At 39.9% G+C, this 27,771-nt stretch overlaps 3 protein-coding genes across 3 annotated transcripts; 2 read left to right on the top strand and 1 right to left on the bottom strand.

Annotated features, from left to right (window-relative positions):
• Positions 1 to 530: 530 nt before the first annotated feature.
• lamtor1 (late endosomal/lysosomal adaptor, MAPK and MTOR activator 1) lies at positions 531 to 4,969 on the top strand. The gene is made up of 5 exons (XM_028961908.1): positions 531 to 686; positions 1,616 to 1,761; positions 1,865 to 1,942; positions 2,943 to 3,066; positions 3,146 to 4,969. The coding sequence occupies exons 1-5, from the start codon at positions 645 to 647 to the stop codon at positions 3,236 to 3,238; spliced, it is 483 nt and encodes a 160-aa protein (XP_028817741.1). The 5' UTR covers positions 531 to 644; the 3' UTR covers positions 3,239 to 4,969.
• Positions 4,805 to 7,557, bottom strand: lrrc51 (leucine rich repeat containing 51). The gene is made up of 4 exons (XM_028961907.1): positions 7,350 to 7,557; positions 6,776 to 6,981; positions 6,400 to 6,548; positions 4,805 to 4,997 (listed from the first exon to the last, which is right to left on the bottom strand). The coding sequence occupies exons 1-4, from the start codon at positions 7,399 to 7,401 to the stop codon at positions 4,865 to 4,867; spliced, it is 540 nt and encodes a 179-aa protein (XP_028817740.1). The 5' UTR covers positions 7,402 to 7,557; the 3' UTR covers positions 4,805 to 4,864.
• Positions 7,558 to 7,864: 307 nt separating this feature from the next.
• Positions 7,865 to 27,771, top strand: numa1 (nuclear mitotic apparatus protein 1). The gene is made up of 23 exons (XM_028962779.1): positions 7,865 to 7,952; positions 9,004 to 9,081; positions 9,260 to 9,345; positions 9,429 to 9,505; positions 9,867 to 9,955; positions 10,187 to 10,261; positions 10,351 to 10,441; positions 10,528 to 10,654; positions 10,811 to 10,947; positions 11,349 to 11,460; positions 15,895 to 16,012; positions 16,476 to 16,616; positions 16,744 to 16,863; positions 17,732 to 21,073; positions 21,190 to 21,399; positions 21,570 to 21,721; positions 21,844 to 22,099; positions 22,913 to 23,114; positions 23,244 to 23,380; positions 23,456 to 23,800; positions 23,915 to 24,010; positions 25,936 to 26,166; positions 27,383 to 27,771. Exons 2-23 carry the CDS (start codon positions 9,040 to 9,042, stop codon positions 27,404 to 27,406), a joined length of 6,210 nt encoding a protein of 2,069 aa, XP_028818612.1. The 5' UTR covers positions 7,865 to 7,952; positions 9,004 to 9,039; the 3' UTR covers positions 27,407 to 27,771.

The raw sequence follows: 27,771 nt of genomic DNA, 5'->3' as shown, positions 1-27,771 counted from the left end.
ATACTAAATGCAGAAATTCAGATTAGATTAATTTAATAGTTATTTCATAAACCCATGAAATGGTACAGCATGAAACTGTTGTTGTTTTCCTTACAGATGTATGCATCATAAAAGCCCATTGAGACATATTGTATGTGATTGTGGGCTATATAAGAAATAAATATTGTTTGTTGTTGTTTATGATGTGTGATCTTAGAATGATAAACCACCACACTTATTTTTCAAGAGAACCTTTCGCATGTACATCATGGGTTCTATAAAAATATTTAAACGGGTAAAAAATACTTGTTATATCCTTAGACACAGACTATGTAATTTGCAAAATAGATCATTATTTCATACAAAAACCCATCCCCAAAATCGAAGTTACGTATTTTTGTTAGTACCAGCTAGATGAAAATGATGGTTAATTTTAAGTAATGACTGTTTGATGCCAAAAGCAGTTATACACGCAACGTAAGCAACAGATGAGACCGTTTTTGAGGAGTCATACAAATGCAACGCATGCGCAAAAGAGTATGTCATGACACCGGAAGTCACGTGTTATTGCTCCAGAAATATGGTCATGTGATCGAGGCTTTTGCTGCGGAACGCCGGAGTGTCGGAAAAGCTGGATATTGAAGTGCCGAGGCCTGTTGGACGCTATGGGTTGCTGTTACAGCAGCGAGACCGAACCTACAGAGCAGGTAGGTTGGTCAAAAGGGCTGCTAGTCAACGTTTAGCCTGGAGCCTCGGCGTTCGATGTCTGTCTGCACGTGGATTGCAGGTCATGTTAAAAAGTTGGCTCTTTCTGGCACGGAACTACAATAAACGGTCCATGCTCGCCGCAGTCCAGGAGATTGCAGGTACGAGGTCCCAAAACAGCTGTTTTCGGTGTTGTTTTCTATCTAGTGTAAAGGTGGCCAGCATTGCCAAGACATTCTGGCGATGCCTATGTTCCACCTGTCATATGACCATTACTTACATCGCCACTCAGATGAGTTTTGATCATCACCTTATTTCCCCCGAATAAGCAGTGTTGCTTTACAAACTGTCCAGGTAATTCAAGATAATGTTCATTTAATTAAAATGAAAAGATGTCCAAAATTACCATCACAGCACAGGTTATACTGTGTATTTAATCTGGTGTTTTAGTTTTTACACATATAGTAATTGTCATTGAAATTTAGGACTAATACCATTGTTCCCAATTGCAAATGTATTTTTATGTGACAGTCCATGTTTGTAAATCTTTCTGCTCTCTAAGACTCTGAATATTAGAATGGAAGTTATGTGGTAGTAGCCTAGTGGTTAAGACGCTCGCCTGTGAACCAGAAGACCCGGGTTCAAATCCCACTTACTACCATTGTGTCCCTGAGCAAGACACTTAACCTTAAGTTGCTCCAGGGAGACTGTCCATGTAACTACTGATTGTAAGTTGCTCTGGATAAGGGCGTCTGATAAATGCTTTAAATGTAAGTTATGTGGTCCACACATGTCCAAAAGCTGCTGTTTTTTTTTTTTTCTCTTTAAAATAAAATGTCAACTTTTATAGTAAATATAGTAGCATGTTGCAACTAGTGTTACATTACTAACTGTAATGGCAGTAGTGCTGACCACTTTTTGCTCTCCTCAGGATGGAGATGAGCGGAAGCCACTGATCCCACACCCCAACCTCGACAGCAAGCCACCAAATGGGACTGAACAAAACCCCACCCTGCCATCTTCCAACCGGCCAGATGAACAGGCACTGCTAAACATCATCTTACAGAGAACAGCACTGTATGCAGCATTGTACTGTGTTAAGTTTGTGTGTGTGTGTGCGCGCGCATGCGCACGCACGCACATGCACTCTCTGCAATCTGAATGTATGTTTTTCTGCCAGGAACATCATCGATGTATCAGCTGCAGATTCTCAGGGAATGGAGCAGCATGAGTACATGGACAAAGCTAGGCAGTACAGGTGTGTGTATTGATAGTTATTTCAAACAAGATGTATATCATAAAGTACAGCTCTCAACTTTTAGAAAACTCAACCTTGTCCCAATGCATAAGACCAACCTTGAAGTGTCTGGGAATAGTTAAGTGAGGAATTTATTTAGGTGATACATGCAGCAAAACAAGCCCAAAGCGTAATTGATCCAACACCTTGCTGAGAGGGGTTCTTTTTCTGGAATTCAGTGTTTAGTTGTTCATAACATTATGAACGGAGGGTCCTGCTTTCTTTGTAAATGTCTTCTGCTTTATGAGCATCACTTATTTTATTTTTTAGAATGAGTTGTTTCCAGAAGAAGCAGGTCTGGGAAGGGTTTCAGAAAGCTGGTTTGGTGAAAAACCTGAGCTGAAGCAAATGCTGGCTTATCATTTGATAAAGGCTGCATGGATGGCACATGTATTCCTATCGCAGTTCGCATTAAATCAAGACACTCAAAAGCTTAATTGAAAGTGATTGTCATTGTGATACACAAAATGTGTCCTCTGCTTTTAACCCATCACCCTTAGTGAGCAGTGAGTATCCATAACAGGCACCTGGGATTCGAGGGCCCCTTCCTTAACCGCTAGGCCACCACTGCCCTTAAGCTTTGGGAACATGTTAAACAAGTGTGGTCACTTAAAATGTAACTTTACATTTTGACATTTTACAGTAACAGTGAGTGAGACAGTATAATGTATGGTAAGAAATATAAATGGATGGAAAAAGAGGATGGAGACATATATTGACGGGTAAATTTAGAGCCTTCTTTTTACATTTATCTGATGTTGAGCCGATCTACTTATCAATCTCACAATCTCTTTGTCAGTCACTTCTGAACAAGGTCCTGAGATACTACTTCTCCACTTGTGGCATTGTCTCACCCCTCACCAGGAGAGAGCAGTCCTTTTCTGAGTTACACCTCTGATTTGAAGTGCTGATTGTGCTGTTTTGAGGTTTTTCTAATAGTGGTATGTGTGTTAATGTCCAGCACTAAGCTGGCTGTTCTCAGCTCAACTCTTTGTCAGAAGAAGCCACTGCCCCTCCCCTCCCTCACCAGCCAACCTCACCAAGTGCTTGCCTCAGATCTCCTGCCTTCATCTGATGTACAGCAGGTGAATACACATTTTATTTACTGCCTGTGGTTTATACACATACATTTCAACCTAACTGCTCTTCTCTTTGTGTTCCCAGGTGTGTAAGATTGCTGCCTATGCCTACAGCGCCATCTCACAGATCAAGGTGGACGCCAAGGAAGACCTAGTGGTGCAGTTTGCAATCCCATGATTGCCCACATCCACAGTGGCCACTGTGTTCCTTTTTATGCCCACTCCTTTTATTCTGTCCCATCTCCTCTTTCTCACATTACTCAGTAGCTCAGCTCAGCAGTGATGTAATGGCTGAGGACTGAAATGAAGAAAGGTAAAGGAAACATACCCAGTTCATATCACAAATCAGAACACATCCTGATTGAGCTCTTTTTAAAAAAAAAAAAAAAAAAAAAACAACAAACTGAGGATGCACAGGGGAAAGACACAGTTAACATGATCCTACTGGGTGTTCTTATTGGTTATGTTCAGGCTGAGTGTTTATTTTTCTTTGATTTGTTTGGAGTGAGAGCCCCTCATGGACAGTCAATCAATTTTACTACACATTCAGCTCTAGAAGTGTTTCACAGTTTCAACATGGCCACTGCATTCAGGTTTTAACATCAGTTTGTAATATCAGCCAAAGTGTCATAGAAATAAGTATTGAATATGCATGACTCTAAAATTAAACCCTCCCAAATATGCAGCATTTACTGATGACAGCTGATCTATCTTTTGTGGTTATTAGCCCCATAGTGAGCAGATCTTATCAATGAGGCACAACTATTATAGCCCATGATCCTTTCACATCATTCCCATCAACGCTGGACTGAGGTGAATGGGAAACAGTGGACATTATGGTGAACCAGTCATAGTCATTTATCCAGCAGACTGGGAAAATACCCGGTCTATAACATGGGTACCCTTTGTTCTTTGTGGCCAACTTAGAAGAAACACACAGAATATGTTCATGAAATGTAACTAGCCTCTGGCTGGCCCATAGTATAAAGTGGTAATATTCAACCTTATAGACCCAGCAGCATCTTCAGATTTATGGGGGTTCTTCCAGCCATGTCTTGAAATTATTTATTATGTATTTTTTTTTATGTATTTATGCTGGGCTCTCATGCAGGTTGGGGTGCATATAGCGAGCCATGAACTTTCTGCGCTTTTTTTTAAAGGGATACACTGCAGAGAGTTACATTTTATTTTGGCTTATGAAGTGTGCAAATAGTTTGTTTCATTAATGTGTAGTACTACCTGAATGATTATTAATTTGGCTAGTACCAAAATGTTTATTAAATATTTTCTGGTTCCAAGAAATTATTCATTATACACTTTGAAAGTTAACAGACATATGCTTGTTTTTCTTCAGCTTGACAAGTTTAATAAAATACATTTAATAATAATAATAGAGATTATTTTCAAACTAAGTGCGGCACTTCACTAGTCTATGGTTAATGGTGTCCTATGGATTTACATAAATAGATGAAACAAGAATCACTTGGTCATTTTCTGTACCTTGGAGAAGAGAAACTGTTGGTGTGTAATTTTTTGTTTACCTAGACAATGATCTTGTGTTTTTGTAAAATTTGAAGACTGTGTGACCGCTTTCATGCATGCTGCTTCCTCATTCTAGAATATTTAAACCCAATCCTGTCCATAAGTCACATACATGTTTTTATATGAAATGAACTGGCAGGTGATGTGCCTGTTGCCCTAAAGGCTTTTACTTACAGTGGGATGCATGAGAGGAAAAGTATAGTTCCAAGAGTGATTTTTATTTGCAACTGTAATGTATTCGCTGTGAAGCAGTAGCTCAGTCCTACAGACTGCTACTTGTGAGCTTGTGCAGGTTGCGACGCTTATGCTGGAGGCTGGCCATCAGCCTCTCTTGCTTGGTAATGCCATTAAAATCCATGGACTTTAAGTGAAGGAGGTTTGCAATGACGTATCCCCTGAAAGAATAAAAACACATTCAATTTAAAAGGAAGGGAAAGTAAAGTAAAGGACAGAGACCAGCCTGTTTATATAGCACATGTCATGCACTGGCAGTTCAGAATGATTTATGTAAAGAGACAGAAAAACAATCATGCAGTTAATATTATTAATGACGTTTCATACATCAAACTGTTTCAATGCTTAATGTTTATTGCACAGATGAAACCAGTTATTTACACTTTCTTTACTGTCAAAATTAAATTAGTGTAAACTTAGATCAATAAATTTTTACATGCTTTTGGCATTTGATAAACAGGGCTTTGTGATTGCCACTCCAATACATTGACTTTAGTTACAAACACTTTGGAAGTATGCTAGGAGTTACTGTCCATTTGTAAGACCCATTAAAACAGAAGCTTTAACTTCCTGGCTTCTTGTCTTCAGATCACTGAAGACAATCACTTCACTTTAAAGATGTTGCTTCAGTGCGTCCAGTTTTCTTTTCCCATGGTGCCCTTCTGCAGCAAACCAGCACGTTATACTAATCACCCCTGTACATTACAGTTGAGATGGTGTTCTGAAGATTCAAAGTTGCCCCCTTTTTCCTCCAGATTTTTCATTTATCATGGCCCAACAGTTACATTTTTGTTTAGTCAGACCACAGGACATGTCTCCAGAAATTTGTCCCCTTGTGCAGTTGCAAACTGTAGTCTATTATGTTTTTGAAGTAATTGCTCATAGTCTTACTGTGGATTATGATACTGCCTTACCAGTTTCAGCCAGCATCTTTAGAAATACTTTTGATGTTGTCCTGGGGTTTGTTCGCACATTTAGCACCAAAAAAAATTCCTTCCTGTGACTGTTCTCTTTGGAGCAGTATCAGGGTTGTAGATTCCCATGTTTTTTTTATACCTGTATATTGCTGTCTGAATGGATGATATGGGACCTTTAAGCATCTAGAAATTGCACATAAGGATGAGCCACACATTCTTTTGCCTGGTTTTATTGTGGATCTCTCTCACTTTTTCCATGACGTAAAGAAAGGCACTGTGGTTAAGGTGTCTCTTTATACGCATCCACACGTGTGTTACCAATTAACTCAATGGAATAAATTAACTTTGTGGCAGAGAAGGATGAAAGTAGGACAGTATATATGAAAAAGAAAGACAAAGTTGGTGAATGGTAGATAAATTAATCAAAAGCTTCTTAATCTCGGAATGAAATCATCTGGAGTTCTCTTTTTGTAAAGACACAATTAACTTAGCATATGTATACTTCTGACAATCTCCCTTGCTTGATTCTGGCTCTTGATTCTATGCAATATGTTAATGTTAATGTCTAAAAAAAGAGTAAGGTATACTCTGATTTAATCTTAGACAGTAAAGAAAAAGTTTTTCGTGATGTGTTGTGACATGTTACCTGTATCCACACTTGTTCTCCACACTATTGCCATGAAGGGTGATTGTATGCAGAAACGGCAGTGATCCCAGTTTATCCACCTCACACAGCCTAACAATGCTGTTGCCATGGAGATACAGAACACGCAACTGTTGTAGTTCTGTGAGCATCTGGGGAGGTGGAAGAGGTGGAAGCTCAGCCCACTAGGCTACTACCATTCTCCAAATAGGCACAGCCTTTTTTCAAATTTGGTATTATTTTATATGATTACAATAATATTATTAAAATAATAAAAAAATATTTGAACACACAAAAGGTCCACAGATGCTTTAGATACTGTAACTAACCATAATTACAATAGTCAAATAATAATGGACAATGCATTGCCATCACTTACAGGGTCTATGCGAGAGATCTTATTGAAGGACAGGTCAAGCCAGGCCAGCTGTGCTGGCTGGCTGAGCAATACAGACACGGTGTTGATCAGACCTGTCAGCTCGGAGATGTTGTTATTGCTGAGCCGCACTATCCTGCTGCAGAACGTCCCATCCTTGCCCCGCCTTAGCTCTTGCTGTCTCTGATTGGGCTCCACATTCAAGGCATCTTTACAAAGATAGTAACAAACATTTCCATGGGCTCTGATTTTTATTTTAGGAAAAAGTTATATCTTTCTGGCAAAGTAAATAAAAATGATATGATACATATGATATGAACAAGGCTTATTTAGGTAAATATAGACCTAAAATGTCTGCCAACTGTTTTGATTAGAGTAAAACGAGTGAAATTTCTTCATACATACATTGTCGACTTCAATTTAAATAACATGGCATGAAAACATTGGAAGTTCTTGAAAGAAATTGTAATAATCGTGAAATGCTCGAACATAATCAAATCTCAATCACATGTCATTACCCACACTAAATTGGACTATGCAGCTATAATATTGTTAATTTAAAAAGGAATTTCATTACCTTCGACATTGTTGAGTGATTTAAATGATAAGTCCACAGGAGCCCAATGCATTGTGTAGCTACTTGAATAATCGTTAAAATAATAAAAGAACACAGTCAAAAGTAAGAAAATCACTTAGTTTATCTGTCCACCAATTCCATTAAATCAACATAATTTCTACTCTATAATTTGCTTATTATTAGAAGAATGAACATTCAATGCAGACGGTCGTCACGGAAACAGCAATGCATTTTGGGAAGAATAGTCTTTTACGCGCAGATAATTATTTTCTGCATTCGAATGAAAAGTAATTAATTCATAAAATATTTCCCAGAGGTATGTGTTTGTGTTGAAATCGATTCTTAAATGTGTTTAGTAATTTTATAAAAACATTTAACTAAATGTAGAAATTTATAAACCCTCACCGTATGACCATGTACGTCACTTCCTAGATAAATGAACCAATGAAAACGAACAACAGAGGAGATTTGTATTGACCAATGAGAACGCTGTTTTACCAGCGCCGACTTTTGAAAACTTGTCTTTTGTCGTGTCGAATGGACATGAAAATTCTATTACGATTTATTCTTCCTGGGAATTCGTTTTTAAGTGATATTTAACAGGTAAGTCTTGGATTCCGTGGATCACATAAAGAGCAATGTATTTAATATGTGTAACGTTTTAAAGACTACCTGTTGTGCGGAAGGGTAAATGCTAGATAATATAATCAGCATGATTGATTAACGTAAAACGTTATGAGGCACACGGCAGTTCAATGGAATAGAATACTCCAACACAGATTTTGTAACGTTGGGGAACTGCTGTTGCTACTGATCTAAGAACTCTTAAAGTCTGAAAGCACAGAACACTATAAATAAATCAATAAATTTGCAGCGCATTCTGAAATGAACATGGATACGTGCGCTGTTTGCTATTTACTGAAGCGATTTGTTCAAGTAATAACCATTGCGAGACGTCCAGAGTTTGATAAATTGACCTTTTATTTCAACTCTCATAGGTGACTGTGTGTGAAAGCTTTTATTGCAGGATGTATTGTTCATGTAATATTAGTCATGTCAAGTCAAGTCAGCTTTATTGTCAATTCTACCACATGTACAGGACATGCAGAGAATTGAAATTACGTTACTCTCTGACCCATACAAGTAACATTAAATACAAAAACAGTAACAGTAACATTAGCGGACGATATGCAAGTCTTATACATTTTTAAAGTGTCTATAGGCTCTAACTACAGTGGGTGCTGTTTGTCATCCTGTTTACTCACTTTTATTGCCATTAAGCGCGTTCTGTGGTAAAAATAAATAAATAAACGCTCAGATCTTTAATTCATGTTAACGAAAAAATGTCTGATTAAAAATGTGGAGGTAAACATCTGGAATACCAGATGGAACCAAACAAAATTGATCGAGTAAGGAGAATCACGACAGGTCAACGTTCAAGTGGGTGTGGTTTAGTTGATCGTCAAAAACATGCAATGCTACATAAACAGGGGCAAATATTTTTATTTATTATTCTCAAGAGTTATCGAATTCAACCTTCCGCTGTACAGTCTTCATTCTAATACATGTCAACATTGCTGATTGTGCCACAGCTTTACAGGTTTAGACACAACGTTTAATAAGATTTTCAATTTTTAATTCTTCATTATTTCAGGTTCCCATCAATACAGCCACATCCCACTTTCCAGTTATGGCTCTAAACTCCCAGAAAGAAATTGCCCTGTTGGCAATGGTAAGGTGTTTTTTTTTAATTTTCAAATCAGTTTAATCTGGTTTACAAACTAGAATATGATATATAGGGTAAACACAGGTAAAACAAGAAAAAAATAATGTGATTGTAACATCTTATTTGAGTGTGTTTCTCATATAACACTTAAAAAAAAAATGTATTTATTTTTTTAAATGACTAGGTTAACAGCATTGGTTTGGACCAACCTCTAGAGCGAATATACCAGCTGGCTGATGGCTGCTTTTTGTTGAAATTTGTTGACAAACTGTGAGTATAATGCAATGCAGATTCTTCTGTTTAGCACATTCCAGATAGACCAAACTGATTGGTGTCATCTTTTTAAACACTAGGAGAGGACAGGATGTGCTGTCAAGGGAGTATGAGTCTGCTACGGAGCGTCTGAATGCAGTGTCTGCCTTCCTGGAGAGTATGAGCTGCACACAATTCAGATTTAGATATGCAACATGTTTTGCTGCTGCTTGTTCTATAATTTGTACCTAAACCATGAGCTCACAATAAATTAATTCTTTCAACTTTATATGCCATATAGTGCAATGCTGTAGTAATCATACACATGATGCCAGTATTTGCAAAGGATGTATGCAATAAAACAATCTTATTCTCTTAATTAAACTATTTTCTTTGTATAAAATAGATTTTGGTTCATTTATTTCTGTAGCTGCAGCCCTAGCTTCCTGGACTTTATAATTTATTTCATTTTTATTTTATTTTTACTATATTGAAGAGTGAACTATATAGCTATACACATATTATGTCTTTTTTTGCAGAAGACTGTCACTACACTGGTGAATGTGGAGTCCTCATCTCTTGGCAGAACATTCTGGAAGGGAAAAACCTAGATGTAGAACTTGCAAAGGTTTGCAAAATGGTTTCAAAATAGCCATGCTGATTGTCTGTTAAACAATTTAAGTTTGCAAAATTGTGGTGTTATTAAAAACATGTATATATGGACAGCATTTGATGTAAATTTAATTATCAATTGGCCTTTTTCTAAAAAGCATAGGTCATGAGATTAGTGCTTTCAATAGTAACATCTTTGTACCAAGGCATTCAGAGGAGTTTGTGAGTGTAATCTGTCTTCCTGTAGGTGGTGTTGTTGCTCTGTCACCATGGTGTCATGAATGACCTGATACCAATGAACAAGTTGGAGTACAAGGCAGAGGTAGGAACAGGCTCTCACACATATTTTGTTTTTCTTTCTGTCTGTTTATAACCCTATGTTGAATGACACCATCCACCATTCTCCCGCAGCTGGACCTGGTGTGCATGTTCCGCTTTGTTATGGAAAATGAGTCAAACAGATACCTTAGCGATAACCTGGAGAGCTTTCTGACTCGGAAGTGTAAGTGTGTGTACCTAAGATTGGCAGTGTATAGTCAAACTAAATGCTGCTTTATAGGTTGTCATTTTCTGTGTTTCTCTCTCCAGCAATGTTCAACATGCCCTCTACCAGCTATTCCTCTTTAAGTGATGATTGGTCTCCTGTGCGGGATTGTAAACAGCGCCCAGCTGTTCAGTTTTTGGAACTCAACACGGTCGCATCTAGCTCTGTCAGGTACCACATCACATCTGACATGAGATCTTTAGCTCTTGCTGATTAGTCAAGTAGTATGACATGCCTAACACCAGCAGGTAGAATTAGAATTATATGTTTTTTGGAGGTGCCCTGCATCCCAATAATTTGAACCATTGTTTGTCTGTGTTGCTGAAGCTCTCCCATGCAGGATCTGATGAACACACCCCAGTTCCAGCTGCGCCGTCTCCGCAGTCAGCTGGCTCAGGAGGCTGAGACTAGAGATGAACTGGAAAGAGAACTCTCACAGCGCATAGCAACTCTACAGGAGACAGGTACCAGGGCAATAGCTGTCTTATTTTATGTAAATAATACGTCTGCTGTAATTTGTGTTTTTGTGAGCAAAAACTATTTTATAATATAAATGGGTAATATGTATTTAATATTTAATAAGGCAGAGAGGAGCAAATTTCCTCCAACCTTTTTACATATTTTGTTTATTTTATATCATCTCACCAACCACATCTTTAATCAACTAAAAAGTGAATTTTCACTAACATCAATACACATGACACCATAATTCCAGTATTGGCTATCAACATGAAACCAGGTTCACAAAGAGGTTTGTGTTCAACCAAATTCTGTGATACTGGCAACTGCTAAAATTATTATACATTATGAATTCTCACAATAAATATATAAATAAAAATATTTTTTCCTCTCTCTCCTCACACAGAGAGCAAGGTGTCTCAGCTTCATCACCGGATACAGAAGTTGCTAAGGGACCAGGGTGATCAGGAGAGGGAACACAAAGCAGCCCTGGTCGAACTGCAGGATAAGAATGAAAAGTGGGAACATGTGCAGTCCCTTTTCTTGACCCTGAAGTTAAATTAATTTAGTTCTCTTTTGTTGTTCTTACACGACATCTTGCTAAGGGACCTGGGCCTTGTGTGGTTATTCACTGAAGCCCATTTATGACTTCACTTAGGCCCTGGTCTCTTCGTAATAAGCCCTGTTGCATACATCCTGCCCCTCATTCTTCAAATCTAGAGCTTTGACTCGAGTCCACAGTGATCACTCATTTATGTGTATTAATTTCGCTAACCAGCATACAATTAGCATCTAGCCTGTTGTCCTTTTTGGCTTACCAGCCTTTAGTTCATACTCACCTGTGATTATTTGATGGAGGACTCCAAGGATCTTCCATGTCACTAAGCAGGCGCTGACCATGTGGTGGCCTGCAGGCACTGCTGTAGAATCTTTTTGTTGTCTTTGTAGGTGTGAAAACCCAGTGCTGGAGCAGCCTCACTCACTCAGTGATTACTTATTAACAACAACAGAATTCTCGCAAAGTAGATTGTAAGATTGTAAGCTTGTGCAGTCCTGGGAATGACTCTAGGAATGCATTGTGTCTTTGTGTTTTCGAGCCTTCCAGTTTGCTATCACAGTGCCGTTCTTGAATTTTTGCAAGGAAGAGCTGTTTTTTGGAATGAGTGACCAGATGTGTGCAGCATTTTCTGGTCAAGTCTGAAGGCATGTCCCATAGTGAGGTCTTTGTAATCTGCCTCAGAGAATTGGGGTTACCATAACAACAACAACAACATTTATTTCTTATATAGCCCAAAATCACATACAATATGTCTCAATGGGCTTTGACAGGCCCTACAGTTGACACCCCCCACACTTGACCCTTCTGCACACACACAAAAAACTCTAGGAGAGAGAAAAAAAGAAAGGAAGAAACCTTGGGAAGGAGTGATACAGAGAGGGACCCCCTTCCAGGGTAGAGTGAGCCTGCAAATGGTGTTAGTGCAGGGATGGGGATGATATAATAATAATAATAAGTCCTACAGTTGTAGGGTTGGAGGAGTCCAGGATGTAGTCAGTGTCATGGTCTAGATTATGTGTCCACAATGATGTTACTGGTCCATTTGAAGATACCTGAAGCTGTAGTTGTAACGGTGGTGGTGGCTGTGGTGACCCTTTGGTTTCTTTCATGGTATGTCCTTGTTTAGCAGTTGTCAGGAACCAGGATTTATTTGCTGGTCTCCTCACTGGGGTCTGCCAGTAGTCTGGGTGCTTGATTCCATGTCTTGGAAAAAAACAAACAGAAGCAGCGGCAGACGGTTGCACTGTACGACCGATACTGAAATATGTGATTATAGTGGTATATTGGTGCTACAGTGGCCCGGTACCCTAACTAGGACAGCCTAACTAGGGTGAATTTAACTTTGTCTGTGTCTAACAGGGGAACTCTGTGATAAACTGGACTTTATAATTGACACTGCGTCAAAGTGAAGTTAAATGAGGGTCTAGGATTTTAACAAAAAGCCAGAGAAAACAGGTTTTGAGATTGGATTTAAACACTGAGACTGTGTCTGAATCCCGGACACTGACAGGCAAGCTGTTCCACAACTGCGGTGCTCTATAGGAGAAGAATCTGCTCCCAGCTGTGACCTTCTGCACCTTTGGTACCAGTAGTGACCCCGCACCCATTGATCGAAGGGGGCGTGGCGGTTCGTAAAGAACCAAACGTTCACTCAGGTATTGCGGGGCGAGACCATTTAGAGCTTTATAGGTCAAAAGTAGGATTTTGTAGTCAATCCTAAATTTGATGGGTAACCAGTGCAGTGATTGTAAGACTGGGGTGATGTGGTCAAATTTCCTAGTTCTAGTTAGAACTCTGGCTGCAGCATTCTGTACTAACTGGAGTTTACTCATGCACCTACTAGAGCATCCAGACAGTAATGCATTGCAGTAATCTAATATTGTAAGGTGAAAGAATGCTATCCTAGTGACATTATCTACGTGCGAATTGAATGAGAGACCTGCATCAATGATGACACCTAGATCCTTCACTTCAATACTCGGTGAGATAGAAAGGCTATCCAGGGTTATTGTGTAGTCAGCCAGCTTATGCCTGGCTGCTTGAGGCCCAAGTACAAGCGCTTCTGTCTTGTCAGGGTTTAACAGGAGAAAGTTGGTGAGCATCCAATGTCTAATGTCCTTCAGACAATTCTCTATTTTGTTGAGCTGCTGCCTCTGATCTGGCATTGCTGACTGATACAGCTGTGTGTCGTCAGCATAGCAGTGAAAGCTAATACCGTGTTTGCGGATGACGTCACCTAAAGGTAACATGTATAGAGAAAAAAGTATCGGGCCTAGGACAGAACCTTGTGGAACACCAAACTCTACTTTACTATGTGAAGACGAAACACCATTGATGTCCACAAACTGATATCGGTTGGTCAAATATGATCTGAACCATTCAAGGGCTGTTCCCTTAATCCCAATAACATTCTCTAACCTGGCAAGGAGAATAGCGTGATCGATAGTGTCAAACGCTGCACTCAGATCAAGCAGGACAAGCAGCGAGATGCGTCCCTGATCAGAGGCCAACAGCAGGTCATTAACCACTTTAACCAGCGCTGGCTCAGTGCTATGATGAGGTCTAAATCCCGATTGATATACTTCATGGATATTGTTACAGTCTAGGTATGCGCTCAGCTGCTGGGCTATGACTTTTTCCAAGATTTTTGATATAAACGGAAGGTTTGATATCGGTCTATAATTTGAAAGCTGACTTCGATCAAGATCCGGCTTTTTAATCAGGGGTCTAATGACTGCTACCTTGAACGAACTTTGTATGTGGCTGGTGCTAAGCGACGAGTTAACAATTTTGAACAAAATTGAACAATTAGAATTTATAATATCGGGTGCTATTTGCTTAAGGAACCTTGTTGTAATCGGATCCAAAGCGCAAGTACATTGATTTGACGACGAGATTAATTTAATTAATTCATGCTCTTTAATAAGGTTGAATCGTTCTAATCGGTGGTCGTCTATTAGAAGATTTTCCATGGAAATATCGACGGAGCTATTTGTTGTGCTTTTAATCTTCTCTCTATTCGCAACAATTTTAGTATTAAATAAATTCATAAAATCATCCCTACTATGATGATATTGAGTGGTCTTATCCGTTTCTGTCTTATTAGTTTAGTTTGGCTATTGTTTTAAACAGGAATCCGGGATTATTTTTGTTTTTTTTTGTCTATTAACGTTGATCGAGCCATGCTAAGAGCCTTCTTATAGTTAAGTAGGCTCTCCTTCCAAGCTATTCGGAATATGTTTAATTTACTTTGACGCCATTTGCATTCTAATTTCCGTGCGGTCTTCTTAAGCGAGCGTGTGTGATCATTATACTAAGGAATTAAGTTTATCTCTTACTATCTTCCTTTTGAGGGGAGCGACTATATCTAACGTACTACGCAGTGTTAATTCTAGACATTTGGTCGCTTGGTCGAGTTCAGCGGGGTCTGACGGTGAGTTTATTAGCGTTGATAAATCTGGTAAGGTATTAATAAACCTCTGTGCCGTACTTGATGTAATTGTCCCTTTGTCTCTATAACGAGGGGGATTGAGTTTGTTGTGTCAGAGACATATTTTAAAAGCGATGAGGAAATGATCTGAGATCATTTCAGATTGCGGAAGACTGAAGGTCAATACAAGATCGAGCGTGTGACCACCTTCATGAGTAGGTCCTGTTATATGTTGGTTAACTCCAACTGAGTCTAATAAAGACAGGAATTCTTTTCTTAGTGAGTCTTCTAATTTATCACAGTGGATGTTAAAGTTGCCGACAATTAGGGCTTTATCCACAGATACAACTAAATTGGAGACAAAATCTGTAAATTCACTAAGAAACTCAGAATAGGGTCCAGGGGGTCTATAAATAATAATCAATGGAATGAATTTAGGATTTTTATTTTGTGAGACTACATGAGTTATATTGGTATGTAGAATCTCAAGAGTTAAATCCTTATCCGGGTTTATGAGTAATACCGAGGTTATCATTATAAATTACTGCGACGCCAGTCCTCTTCCAGTTAAGGGAGGTTGGTGTACATAGCTGTATCCAGGAGGACTAGACTCGTTCAATGCTACAAATTCATTTTGTTTTAACCAAGTTTCGGTCAGGCACAGTACATCGAACCCCTGATCTGTAATAATTTCATTGACAATGAGCGTTTTAGGTGTAAGGGATCTAACATTTAATAATCCTATTCTTATGTCGGGGGTGCTAGTGGTAGGTTCAGAAGGAGTGATAGTAACCTATCGATTTTCAGATTGTTCAAAATTATGCTTAATTTGATTGAAAGGCTATAACAGATTTGACAAGCAGAACATGCTATACAGTATTTTACAGCCTGAAAGATTGAACATTTGTAGATTTAGTAAATAGTAATGTATCTCAGTCACAAAAGTTTCTCTGTGTTCTGCAGTCTCCTAAACCGTTTGCATGAGGTCCTCAAACAAAGCCAGGACCTGAAGACTTACAACACTCAGATGGAGAGGAAGATGGATGAACTGACTGAGAACAATGGCACTCTTTCTGAACGGGTAAGGTCTGCCAGAATTCCTGTTGACTCTCAACTCTTTAAGCGGAACCCACTCTATGGGTAAGTAATAGCTGAAGACAATCATGCATGATTCTTTTTATCACTCTCTGTTGTTGCTGACAGTTCTGTGAAGATGTAAGTTACCACATCAGTCATAAAAAGTTTATCTGCACACAAAACTGGAATTAAGCATTAAGGCTTGAAGGTCCCAGTGTAGAGTAAATATGTGGTCCTGCATTTCTAGAACCAATGTGCTTAGATCTGGGCTTCTAATGCCTTTTAAATGATTAAGCCTGGAAAAACCTCTAGTTTGCACCAGGCATTAACAGCCCCTGCTGTTAATCCTGTGACCCTCAGGATGAGGAAATTCAGACTTTAGCTCTGTTAACAGTAAGCATACATTAGTTGTAACAGCCTGAGCTGTTTGAGCTGTACTCACTTCATAGCCCAGCTTTCCTTACTAGGTGCGGCACATCTTGTCGTCCCTGACTCGTGCGGAGGAGGAGGTGGCCAAGCTGGGAGAGGAACAGACAAACTCGCAGGAGGAGTGGATCCGCTGCAGAGGGGAATTAGACGCAGAGCTCAGAGATGCAATCTCACAGAAGGTAACTTACAATATGTACCAATGTTCAGAATTTCAATTTATTAGTTTGGTTTTCTGCCAGATGCTTTGGTTTTGATTATGAAAATGTCTAAGTTATGTGCTTACCATGTTCTCTTCTACATATGCAGGAGTATTTGAGTGAGCAGGTTCAGATCCTAATGGAAAAGGTCTCTGCATTGGAGGAGGAACTGAAGAAGGCCCAGGCTGAGCCATTGCAGGAGGGGGAGGTCATGGGGCCTATCATGGAGGTTAGTCTGAGGTTTTAATAGGAAAACAGCGAGAAAATGGACTACAGGTTCAATTTTGTTTTTGTGGGCTCTGACCTTCAATACTGGGGGAAAAAAATATTAAAATACATTATCACTTTTAAAAGCTGTTTGCGTGTGAATGTTGTATGTGTGGTTTGTGCTTATGTTTACGAAATGCTTAAACACTTGAATCACATGAGTCAATATTTTATTCACAAAAAAACAAATGTTTAAATTGAGAAATTTTCCAATTTTGTGCACAAAATTAGCTCTTTTAATTTTTTTTCAAATCTCAAAGTAGTTGGGACAAGGGCATGTTTACCATGGCGCAGTGTCTCCTCCTCTTTTCTCTTGTGAGCTGCTGGAATTAAGCACCCAGACTATTGAAAATCATGCTGTTGATGCTGCATTATGTGGTTTAGCATTTTCCTGATGAAACACACAAGGTCTTCCCTAAGAAGGACGTTGTCTAGAGGTGAGCATATGTTGCTCTAAGACCTTTATATACCTTTTTAACCTGATAACATGCTGATAGGTCTCCCTCATATTTAGCCTGTAGCACATTGTCCATGATTACCAACAAGAATGTTAAATTTGGACTGGTCTGACCGAAGAAAGTTTTTCCCCTTTATACCCAAGTCTTGGTCTAGTGCTTCTGGACCATGCTTAAATACAGCTTCCTTTTTGCATGATTTCCTTCCTATTTTAAACACACTATTTATGTGTTGAATAATGGGTCATGTATTTGTTTTGTTTTGTTCTGTTTAATGTTTCATTTTAGTCAAAGTTAAGGAATGTTCCAACTTTTCTGGAATTCAGGTTTTAGTTAAAGAATGTCATTGATGCCATTTTATTTCATGTCCTGCAGTGGGAGCAGCTGAAGCAGGAGTTGGCAGATCTCGGCTGCCAACATTCTCAGCTTCAAAAGCTTGTCTCACTTCTTAAGAGTCAGAAATCAACTGTCGAGTCCCAGCTTGTGGAGCAGCGTGTGTCCTATGAGAAAGAGACTCTGTGTCTGAAGACTGTAGTTGATGATCTGCAACAAAGCATTAGTGACCTGCGTGTGAAGAGGGAGGCTCTGGAGCAGGAGTCAGAAAAGTTGAGGGCCATGGTTACTGTGCAGACTGAGGCCCTGCAAGCCAATTCTGCCAGGTTGCAGCATCTAGAGACGCAACTCCTGACTGAGAAGACAGTCTCTGCTGATCTCTTGGTAGAGAGGAGCAATTTGGAGACAAAAGTGGTTTCTCTGGAGGCCTCAAACAAACAACTCCACATCCAATGTCAGACCATTCAGGATGCAAGTGAGTCAAAACTGACCCTCCATATGGATATGCTGTCTACTGTTCAGACAGAGCTGGAGAGCTCAAAAACCTCCCTGATTGAGTATGAGCTGAAGCTGGCCAATCAGAAGGAGATAATGAAAGAAAATCTTACCCTCAAGTCTCAGGTGTCTGATCTGGAGGAGTCCATGCTGGTGCTGCAGAGCAGCATGCAGGCTGAGCAGGGTAAATGTGCGCTGGAAATTGCAACCAAAACCAAGGAGATTGCACAGATGAATGAACAAATCCAGAAAATGCTGACTGAGTTTGAGACTTTGAGTCAAGAACTTCATAAGCTTAAAGAGCAGAAGCTTATGGCTGAAAATTACACTGAGCAGCTTGTGTGTGGAGGACAAGAAGCTGTAGCTAAACTCACAGAAGCACAAAATCAGGCCATTCTTACTGAAAATGAGATTGAAAGACTGAGGTCTGAAATACATTCTTTATCTTATGAGAAAAGACAGGTTGAGGAGCAGAGTCAAAGAGAGCTAGGTGATCTGAAAATACAAGTGGAATTACTTTTGCAGGAAAAGGACAAAGTTCTTGTTAAGCTGGGTCTGGCAGAGAAGGCCAAAGAGAACATGGAGTACCTAATCAAAGACCAAAAGAACCAGTTAAGCCAATTGCAAATGCAGCTTCAAGTGGCAGCTTCACTTGCCTCTGCCAAAGAATCAGAACTGAGTTCCCTCCATGAGGAAGTTCTTAAGTTGAAACATCTACAATCAAAGACTCAGGAGTCCTTAAAGTCTCAGTGTCAAAAACATGAACAAAATGTTGCTGAGCTACAGGCTCAGGTCAATAAGGTTTCCAATCTTTGCTCTGAAAAGAATGAGGAACTTAGTTCATTGCATACTGAAATTAAACACAAGACGGTGCTCATACTAAATGCCCAGGCAAGAGAAGAAAGTCAGAAGAAACTGCTTGAAGAAGAGGTTGCTGGTCTTCAGGACAAAGTCAAAGAACTATTAGTAACAACTACAGAAAAAGAGTCTCTGCTAAACTCCCTTTATGATGAAATCAAGGGTCACAAAGCTTTCAGGATCAGAGAACAAGAAATAGAAGCCGATCAAAGAAGACAAAATGGAGAGGAGATTTGCCATCTTAAAGCCAAGCTCCAAGAAATGTCCTCAGTTGTCTCTGTGCGTGAATCTGAGCTTTGCACCCTTCGTGATGAATTAAAAGATCGTGAAGAAATGTGGCTGAGTGCCCATGAAACTTTGAACAGTCAGAAGAAAGAACTTGAGCTTGAAATTAGTCACCTTCAGGCTCAGGTTGATCAAGGCAGTGCACTTTGCTGTCAGAAAGAAGAGCAGCTCAGTACTTTGCAGAATGAGATGATCGAGAAAGATAACACAAGGCTAAGGGCTGAAGAGGCAGAGCGATCTCAAAGACAATCTCTGGAAATTGAAGTCACTAAACTTCAGACCCAAGTCCAGCAGGTCTCTGCACTTTGCTCTCAAAAGGAGGATGAGCTATATTCTTTACATAAAGAAATCCAAAGCAAGGACCAAGCATGCTTATTGGTTAAAGAGGCCCAAGAGTCTCAACACAAAGAAACTGAAATGAAAATAGCAGACCTTAAGGTTAAAATTCAAGAAATGGTTTCTGTAGTCTCTGATAGAGAGTCTCAGCTGACTGCGCTGCATGATGCCAGTGACTGTCAAAAAAAAGAACTCGACAAAGAAATTGCTTGCCTCAAAGCCAAGGTCCAAGAGGCTTCAACACTTGCTTCCTCATGGGAATTGGAGCTTCACAATGAGTTGCAAGTTCATAAAGAGCAGCTAGCTAGAATTTTGGAAACTGAGGATGCACAGAGGCATCAGCTTCAGAAAGAAGTGTCTCGCCTCCAGGCAGTTGTCCATGAAAAAGATGAAGTGCTGCAATCTCTGAGTCTTGAAATGAATAAGAGGGATGAAATAAGAGCTTGGGCCGAGGACGCCAAAGACACTCATTGTAAGCAACTTGAGGCAGAAGCAGCTCTACTTCAGGCTAAAATACTTGAGTTGTCTGCACTAGCTTCTACCAGAGAGTCTGAGCTGACTTCACTTCAGAATGAATTCAAACAGAGTGAAGCCTTCAGGGCCAGTGCTCAAGAATGTGATTCACAAAGAAGAGAACTAGAGAAAGTAGTTGATGAGCTCAATGCAAAAGTCCAAGAGACTTCTGCGCATGCCACTGCTAGAGAATTTGAACTGAACACCTTGCATGACAAGCTTAAGGCTTGTGAGGAGAAGCAAGCAAAGATGCAAAAAATTGATAAGGAAAAAAGAAAGAACCTGGAGAAAGAAGCTTGTGACCTTCAAGCACAAGTGCAGCAGCTCTCAGCTATGGTCTCTGTGGGAGCTTCTGAAATTAACTCCCTTTGTGAAAAACTTTCCAAACAAAAAGAGTTGTATGAGGCTGCTAATAATGCTGCACAAACCAAGACTAAAGAACTTGAATCCTCACTTGCTTATTTTCAAGAGAAGCTGGACCGCTCCTCTCAGCAGGCTACTGTTCGAGAAGAGGTTATTGAGTCGCTCGGCAAAGAGTTGAATGAGATTGTGGCTCAGTCCCAACAGAAGGAGGAGATTGCTCAGAGGGAAAAGAAAGACCTGCAGCGAGTGCAGGCTGAGGTCCAGCAGGACCAAGAACGAGATAAAAAAGCACACCATCAGGAGTTGGAGTTCCTCAAAAAGGAGAAGGAGAGATTAGTTACCCTGAACAAGACTCTGCAGCGGGGCAACAATACCTACCAAGAGTTGGGAACAAAGCTGGAGAGACAGCTAGCAGAGGAGCAGGCCTCACTATTCTCTCTAAGGCAACTGCTGGAGGAACATGAGAAGAAGAATTCTGAGTTGAATGATAATTTGCTCATGAAAACTGAGGTTGTAGAACATTATAAAGCTCAGGTGAGTCTTTTCCAGAGCATGTCCATTACAGAACTTCTGTTATTGTTCATATGATTACTTTTATTGCTTTGTATTTATTATTTTGCATTTTGTTCTGTTTTATAAATCCTTTCCAGTTGGAGAAGGCTAAGACCCACTACAATGGTAAGAAGCAGCAGCTGATTGAGGCCCAGGAGAAGAGCTGTAGTCTGCAAGCTTCATTGGAGAACAGTCAGAGGGAGGTGGATGCCCTCAAGGCTGAACGTAAACTGCTTGTCTTGGAGCTGGAACAGGCCAAAGTCATGGAGAAAAGCCTTGCAACACAGGTCTCCACACTGCAGACACAGGTCAGCCAGGTTTGGGCAAATTCTACAAAGAATCTAGCACCACTATTTATCTGTAGTTACAGTCTATGACAGCAGCTTTTATACAATGCTGGACTCTATGTATTTTTCTACAGTATATTGCAATAAACATTGAGAGTTTTGCAACGACTAATGGTCTGTGAACATCACAGGTGACTCATGCAGATGGGCAGCAACAAAATGTGGCTGCAGGTTCTCAAATGAGACTGCGAGAGGCTGTGTATCTACACCTGCCGGAGAAAAGCAGTGACACTAGCTCAGGCAGTCTCAACATCAGCCTTGATGACTCCCTCAACAACCCCGGGTATCTCAGATATGGCCATATGTTCTTGGATAATGATGTACTGGTCAATCAACTGTAGTAATGGAATTTGAAATCTGTTTTTTTTTTTTTTTTTTTTTTTTTTTCCTGTTTTAATTCTGAAGTCAGTCAGCTCTGCCAGAAGAGTCCAGCACTCCACTGGTTCGCAGTTCTGAACGCTTGGCAGCAAAACGACGTGCTCTAGTAGGCACATCACTGGAGACTCTCTACTTCACCCCAATGGGTCGAAGTCACCCTACCGAGACCAATCGAGAACTAGAAAGCAGCATTACTTCTTTGGGTGGCCTTGCACTTGACTCCACAAAGAAGACTACAAAGCATCGCCGCAAAACACAGATCATCAACATCACCATGACGAAGGTGCCACATGCTAAATCAACCCACCATATGCTAGGAATAGATAGCTCAATATACATAAATGCAGTTGTTTTGGATTAGCACTTTAAAACTTATCTATAGCTTCTGTTGAAACGCTTCCACTTTAAAGATTAAATTCCTTCTTCCTGACATGTGAATGTGGATTGGCCTGTCTATGGTCCTGCAGTGGCTAGAAATGGCAATAGGAGCAAAGAGTGTTGGCCATTCTGCTTCGCTGTCTAGAGAGTGGTGCCTTAGATGGTCTGATCTGGAATATCTCTCCTTATGTAGTCATAAGGGGAAACGTTACCTCCCCTTTGTCATGCTTTGTCAGCCCAGAAAATTTTCCACCCCTCCCCTAAAAAAAGTAACTCCACCAAACACCATGGCTTGAAAACGTGTGAAGCATTGCAGTTGCTCAGTGACTGGATGTAAAAATGAGCACAAATGTATTTCTTTTTAGTTCAGTCAACTGAGACTCAATGAGAAACAATTTCCCTAGGACGCGCAGTTTTGGTGTGTGTAGCTTTAAATGCAAATGAAAAGAGGAGAAGAGCAGCCTATATAAGTGAGCAGGCATTCATTGAATTAACAATCAACACATTCACAAACCACAATGCTTCACGCAAAGAGGAAGTTGTGTCAGTGTTTTTCCAGAAAAAAATTCATTTAATTAATTGTTTGACTTTCTAAAAGTGGCTCTAATTCTGAACCAAGGTTGAATTGCCTTAGAGGACAACTAAGACCTTTTATAAAAGCAAAAAAAATTGTTTATCTTTTGCATAGCACTATTTTAACCCATGTGCCTCTTTGTAGACGCCACGTGGTGCGTGTTCTGAGGAAGGAGAGGAATTCTTCAGTCTTAATTCTGTTCACTCACGCCCCATTGTTGGTGTGCAACACAGTCATCCCATCTCCAAGGAGCTGTTTACTGAACCTAGCATTTCTGTTAGTGACCAGCTTCTCAGTCTGCCAGGCTACCGCCGTAGCAACGTGCATAGCAATTTTCCCACACGCAGTAAGTTCAGTTGGGTGAAAAATGTAGCCATGTTTTATGGTTTTTGTTTTTCATGAGTCTTCGTGTTTTGTACTTGCTCTGTGTCTATTTAGATTACAATTTTATGGACATTTGTTGCTTTTTAAACAGCTACAAGCACATTCTGCGTAGGAGCGGAAAATGAGCCAGAGCATTCTGCTGAAGACTGGATGCGTATTGCTGAGCTTCAGACACGAAACCAGGCCTGCCTTCCACACTTGAAGAGCAGCTACCCACTGGAGTCCAGGGTGTGTGTGTATGTGTGTATGTGTGTGTGTGTGTGTGTTTTCACTCAAAACTGAAGAGTTCTCTTGTTTATGCAGCCCAGCATTGGAAACCCCTCATTCCTGATCACTGATGATGATCTGCGGACTGGAGACCCTAAAGAGACCATCCGCCGTGCTTCCATGATGCCTGAGCAGCTCCTAAACTCTGTGGCATCCCATCGCCTGTCGCTAGCACCAGGATACTCTGCCCCTCAAGGGTGTCACTCCACCCTTATATCTTCCCAGATGAATGTTAGCTCTGCTTTTAACTGTGGCTTTGAAGAACCAAAAACCAGCACCGACAGCAACACTGCAAGCACCCGAACCCTCCGTGGCAGTTTGAACAAGAACCCACCCTTGAAACGCCAAGCAGGGAATGCACAAGGTCCAGACACCCCAGAGGTATTGGATATATATAGTATGTACAGGTTGTTAGATGTTTGTCAGTAATCTCTGAAATGGTATTGTATTCAGTCATGCTTTGAACACCATGGCTGCTTTATTTCTGTCTTGCAGACTAAGAAGGTTGCCACCTGCTTCCCACGACCCATGACCCCTAAAGATCGGAATGCTGCCCGCCTTGGATCACAGAACAGACCCCCTGCATCTCCAGTGAGGATCTTTTTCTTTTCAGATGTGGTGCCAATATTTGTGGGGTTTTAAGATTTATAATTTTAATCAGTGCCATCATTAAGTATTCACACCTACATTTACAGCATTTACATTTAAGGCATTTGGCAGATGCCAAATCTTATCCAGAGCGACTTACAATGTGCTTTCATGTTACCTTCGATGAAGTGATCAATTCTGGTTCATTAGGACCCCCATCTATGAATACAATCTTTTTATTCACTCTGTTGTTGTTTCTTACTTGCATAAGTAAGACAATAAGAAGTTCATCTAAATATTCTGCAAAATAGCTGCCGTTTGAAAGTGCTCAGTGACTGAGCTGTTTTGACCTGAAAGGGAAGTTCTTTCCACCACCAAGGGGCCAAGACAGAGAAGAGTCTAGATGAGTGTCTTCCTTTTAGATGGAGGGACCAGGCGAGCAGTACTGGAGGCTTGGAGAATACGAGTTGCATTTTATATTTGTTGTAGAGGTCGGATGGTACATAGAGGTAGACCATCTAGAAGGGAGTTACAGTAATCCAGTCGTGAGATTACTAAGGACTAAACCAGTATCTGGGTGGCCTGTGTTGACAGAAGGACTGGTTTGTCTGATATTGTAGAGAAGGAATTGGTTGGTTGTCTATTGTTACTCCAAGGTTGCAGGGGAGAGAGCTGTGAGTGTTCTAGGTAAATCGCAAGATCCTGATGTGGTGAAGAATCTGCTGGAATAAATATTAGTTCAAAGCTTCGTAAAGCCCATTGAGTCCATTTTTGCATAGACTGAAGTGTTTTTGCCTTGTCATATGAGCTTCACCTGTGACTAATAATGGATCAATTAGGTCTCAGGTGTGTATAAAAAGAGTCAGTACACTAGACCTTCACATCAACTGCAACTAGACGTCTGCAAAGATTCATGCTGAGACTAAAGTGTTGATTATCAAGAGGCTTTTGACCAGATCCATTGCTGATGTGGCACAGAGGATGAAAAAAGATTTGAGACATAGACTGGAGACATTTTTTGACAAGCCCAAGTCAGGCAGACCCTGCAAGACAACTGCTCGAGAGGACTGTTTGTCGGCTCGAAAATCCAAGACCAGCCCATTTTCCACTGCAGCAGAGCTCCACGAGACCTGATCACCTGAAGTTCCTGTGTCAACCAGAACAGTTTGTTGGATTCCTCCGTGGTCGAATCTGTGCCCAGAAGCCAGCACTAAACAAAAGACAATTGAAAAACCGTGTGGCATTTGCCAAGGCCCACAGCCTGCTAAAAGGATGGATGCTGGAAAAGTGGCAGAAGGTGGATTTTTCAGATGCATCTTCTCTTGAATTACACCACAGTCGCCGCAAATATAGCAGGAGATTTAATGGAGCCTGAATGGATCTGAGATTCACCCAGAAAACAGTGTAGTTTGGTGGTCTGTGGTTACATCCAGTATGGGGGTGTGCGAGAGATCTGCAGGGTGGAAGTCAACATCAATAGTCTGAAATACCAAGTAATCTTAGCTACCTTTTCTATTCCCAACCATAAAAGAGGCCAAATTCTTCAGCAGGATGGTGATCCATCACATACGTCTAAAGAAGTATGACATCATTCAGTGAATAATTTGGTAGGGTTTTAGCTTTTCATATGCGATTTGTTACACCAATTTATTAATTAAAAGTCAGGTTATTAGCAGGTGTTTCTACGACACTACTTTTGTCAGGGACTATCCATTTTTAACAATCTACACAAAATAGCCCAGTTTTCAGACATTTTATTAAATATAGAAATATTTAATACAATAGGTATTGTATTTAATACATAAGTATCGACACCCACAAGTTGTTTTGTTGAAGCACCTTTGGGGTATGAATATTTTGTGCTGAGTAATACTGAAATCATTTTTGTGGACAGGATAACATGATTAATATTATGTTCTATTCCACAGGCTGAGCGGAGACAGTCAATCATGTTCTGTGTTGGCAATACACCAAAGAGGAATAGTAAGAGCAGCATCCTGCAACGCGGGATGAATAAAATCCGGTCTAGCGGCCGTAAATCCCCTTCAGCCACACCTCGCCCTCTCGTGTCACAGTCCCCTTACAAGGCCGCCTCTGCAAACCGCAAGTCTCCACGACATGGTTTGAAGTCCCCAAAAATTGCAAGCAGCGCCAAGAAGGTGTGTAACACAGTAAGCAATGACAGTGCTGTGAATATGATTTTAAATCTGTCTAAAATCAGGCACCAAATTGGCCTTTGGTGGACAGCCATTTTTAGGTCTGTCCAGAAATGCTCTTTTTTCCTGTTAATATGTGGTGCTGTGTGAGCTTAAATAATTTTGTTATATTTCAGAAAATTTAGCAAATGTCTGAACTATCACAAAGAGCAAAATCTTTCTATTTTTACTCGGAAAGTAAAAATAGAAAGATTTTGCTCTTTGTGATAGTTCAGACATTTGCTAAATTTTCTGAAATATAACAAAATTATTTAAGCTCACACAGCACCACATATTAACAGGAAAAAAGAGCATTTCTGGACAGACCTAAAAATGGCTGTCCACCAAAGTTTATAATCAGAATCTGGGTGTGAAAAATTGCCGCATCTCATGGCTGTATTAGATCAAAATGGCGCTTCTACTAAATACTGAACAAAGGGTTTCTTTGTTAAGAATTCTGCAAAAATGTCAACAATTCTGTGATTTTCTGTTAATATGGGGTGCTGTGTGTACATTAATGAGGAAAAATCAACTTAACAGATTTTCGCAAAGGGCTGCAATATTACAGTGAAAAATTTAAGGCTTCTGAATACTTTCCGTACCCACTGTTTTTGCAATTGCTTATGTACTTATTTATATAAATATATTATTTACATCACAGTATTTGTGCCCATTTTATGATTTTGCTTTGGTGGTGCTTTTTCAGTGTACTGTTCCTTTCTTGAAAATAATTTGTAGTATGCAGTGTTGTCAGGGAACAATCAGTAATCTTTCAAATCAGTGTAAAAAACTTTGTTTTAATACTCCAAGAGTGGTGTTATAAATGTAAATTTAGAAGTAAAGTTTAAGCAATTTATTTTACTAACAAAATTTCAGTGAAGGCTACTTGTAGGTCTTGCTTTCATACAGCCAGCCGGAATGCCACATTTTGTATACACTATGTGTTCAATGTGATCTTTAAGAGGTGACATGTATTATGTCTGCCTATAGGGAGGACACTGAATGGTTCATCTACAGGTCTGAGCTTGAGCTTTGTTTTTGTCTGAAGGGTTTTGTGCCTTTATCTGAAGGGTTAATAATGTTTGGTGTGGATATCTGTTTGGTGCTGGTGATTCTAAAAATATTTTAAATTAATGTATTCAGATTTGTCAACTAAACTGTTTCTTTCTTCATCTCCCAGGTTATCAGAAGAATGAAAATGTAAGACCTCTTGGACAAAATGACCTTTGGTTGATTGTGTTCTCTATATAAATAAAGATATATTATATTTTAAAAACACTTTATTTTAAAACAAAAACTTTGATATTAAAGAAGTTTTTATTTCTAAAGGTAAGTCAGCCTAAATTCCAATTTTTGTTTAGCTGAAGTACTCAGGTGTCAGGAATCAACCAAGAGATCAACAGTTTAATAATTGGACCTAAATATTTCTGTGACTTGTGGCTATTTTACATATTCACTGACATACTGCAAGACTACACACCTGTATTTTGTTGTACTGGTTAACGATTATTGAATAAAACTACTTGGCTGTTCTGTTAAAATCCCAGACATAGTGTCAATTAAAGTCCA

The sequence above is a fragment of the Denticeps clupeoides genome, chromosome 19 (genome assembly GCF_900700375.1).
Source record: "Denticeps clupeoides chromosome 19, fDenClu1.1, whole genome shotgun sequence".
Classification (NCBI taxonomy): Eukaryota; Metazoa; Chordata; class Actinopteri; order Clupeiformes; family Denticipitidae; genus Denticeps; species Denticeps clupeoides.
This window is presented reverse-complemented; position numbering and strand designations above follow the sequence as displayed.

What these genes read in the sequence shown, in the direction of transcription:
- lrrc51 (XM_028961907.1), bottom strand. Translation starts at nt 7,401, where the DNA reads ATGCATTGGGCTCCTGTGGACTTATCATTTAAATCACTCAACAATGTC. An exon ending in AGATCTCTCGCATAGACCCT is followed by an intron (nt 6,549 to 6,775) that starts GTAAGTGATGGC and finishes CCACCTCCCCAG; the next exon opens with ATGCTCACAGAACTACAACA. An exon ending in GAGAACAAGTGTGGATACAG is followed by an intron (nt 4,998 to 6,399) that starts GTAACATGTCAC and finishes TTATTCTTTCAG; the next exon opens with GGGATACGTCATTGCAAACC.
- lamtor1 (XM_028961908.1), top strand. Translation starts at nt 645, where the DNA reads ATGGGTTGCTGTTACAGCAGCGAGACCGAACCTACAGAGCAG. An exon ending in AGACCGAACCTACAGAGCAG is followed by an intron (nt 687 to 1,615) that starts GTAGGTTGGTCA and finishes TGCTCTCCTCAG; the next exon opens with GATGGAGATGAGCGGAAGCC. An exon ending in CTTCATCTGATGTACAGCAG is followed by an intron (nt 3,067 to 3,145) that starts GTGAATACACAT and finishes TTGTGTTCCCAG; the next exon opens with GTGTGTAAGATTGCTGCCTA.
- numa1 (XM_028962779.1), top strand. Translation starts at nt 9,040, where the DNA reads ATGGCTCTAAACTCCCAGAAAGAAATTGCCCTGTTGGCAATG. An exon ending in TCAACATCACCATGACGAAG is followed by an intron (nt 22,100 to 22,912) that starts GTGCCACATGCT and finishes GCCTCTTTGTAG; the next exon opens with ACGCCACGTGGTGCGTGTTC. An exon ending in TTGCAAGCAGCGCCAAGAAG is followed by an intron (nt 26,167 to 27,382) that starts GTGTGTAACACA and finishes TTCATCTCCCAG; the next exon opens with GTTATCAGAAGAATGAAAAT.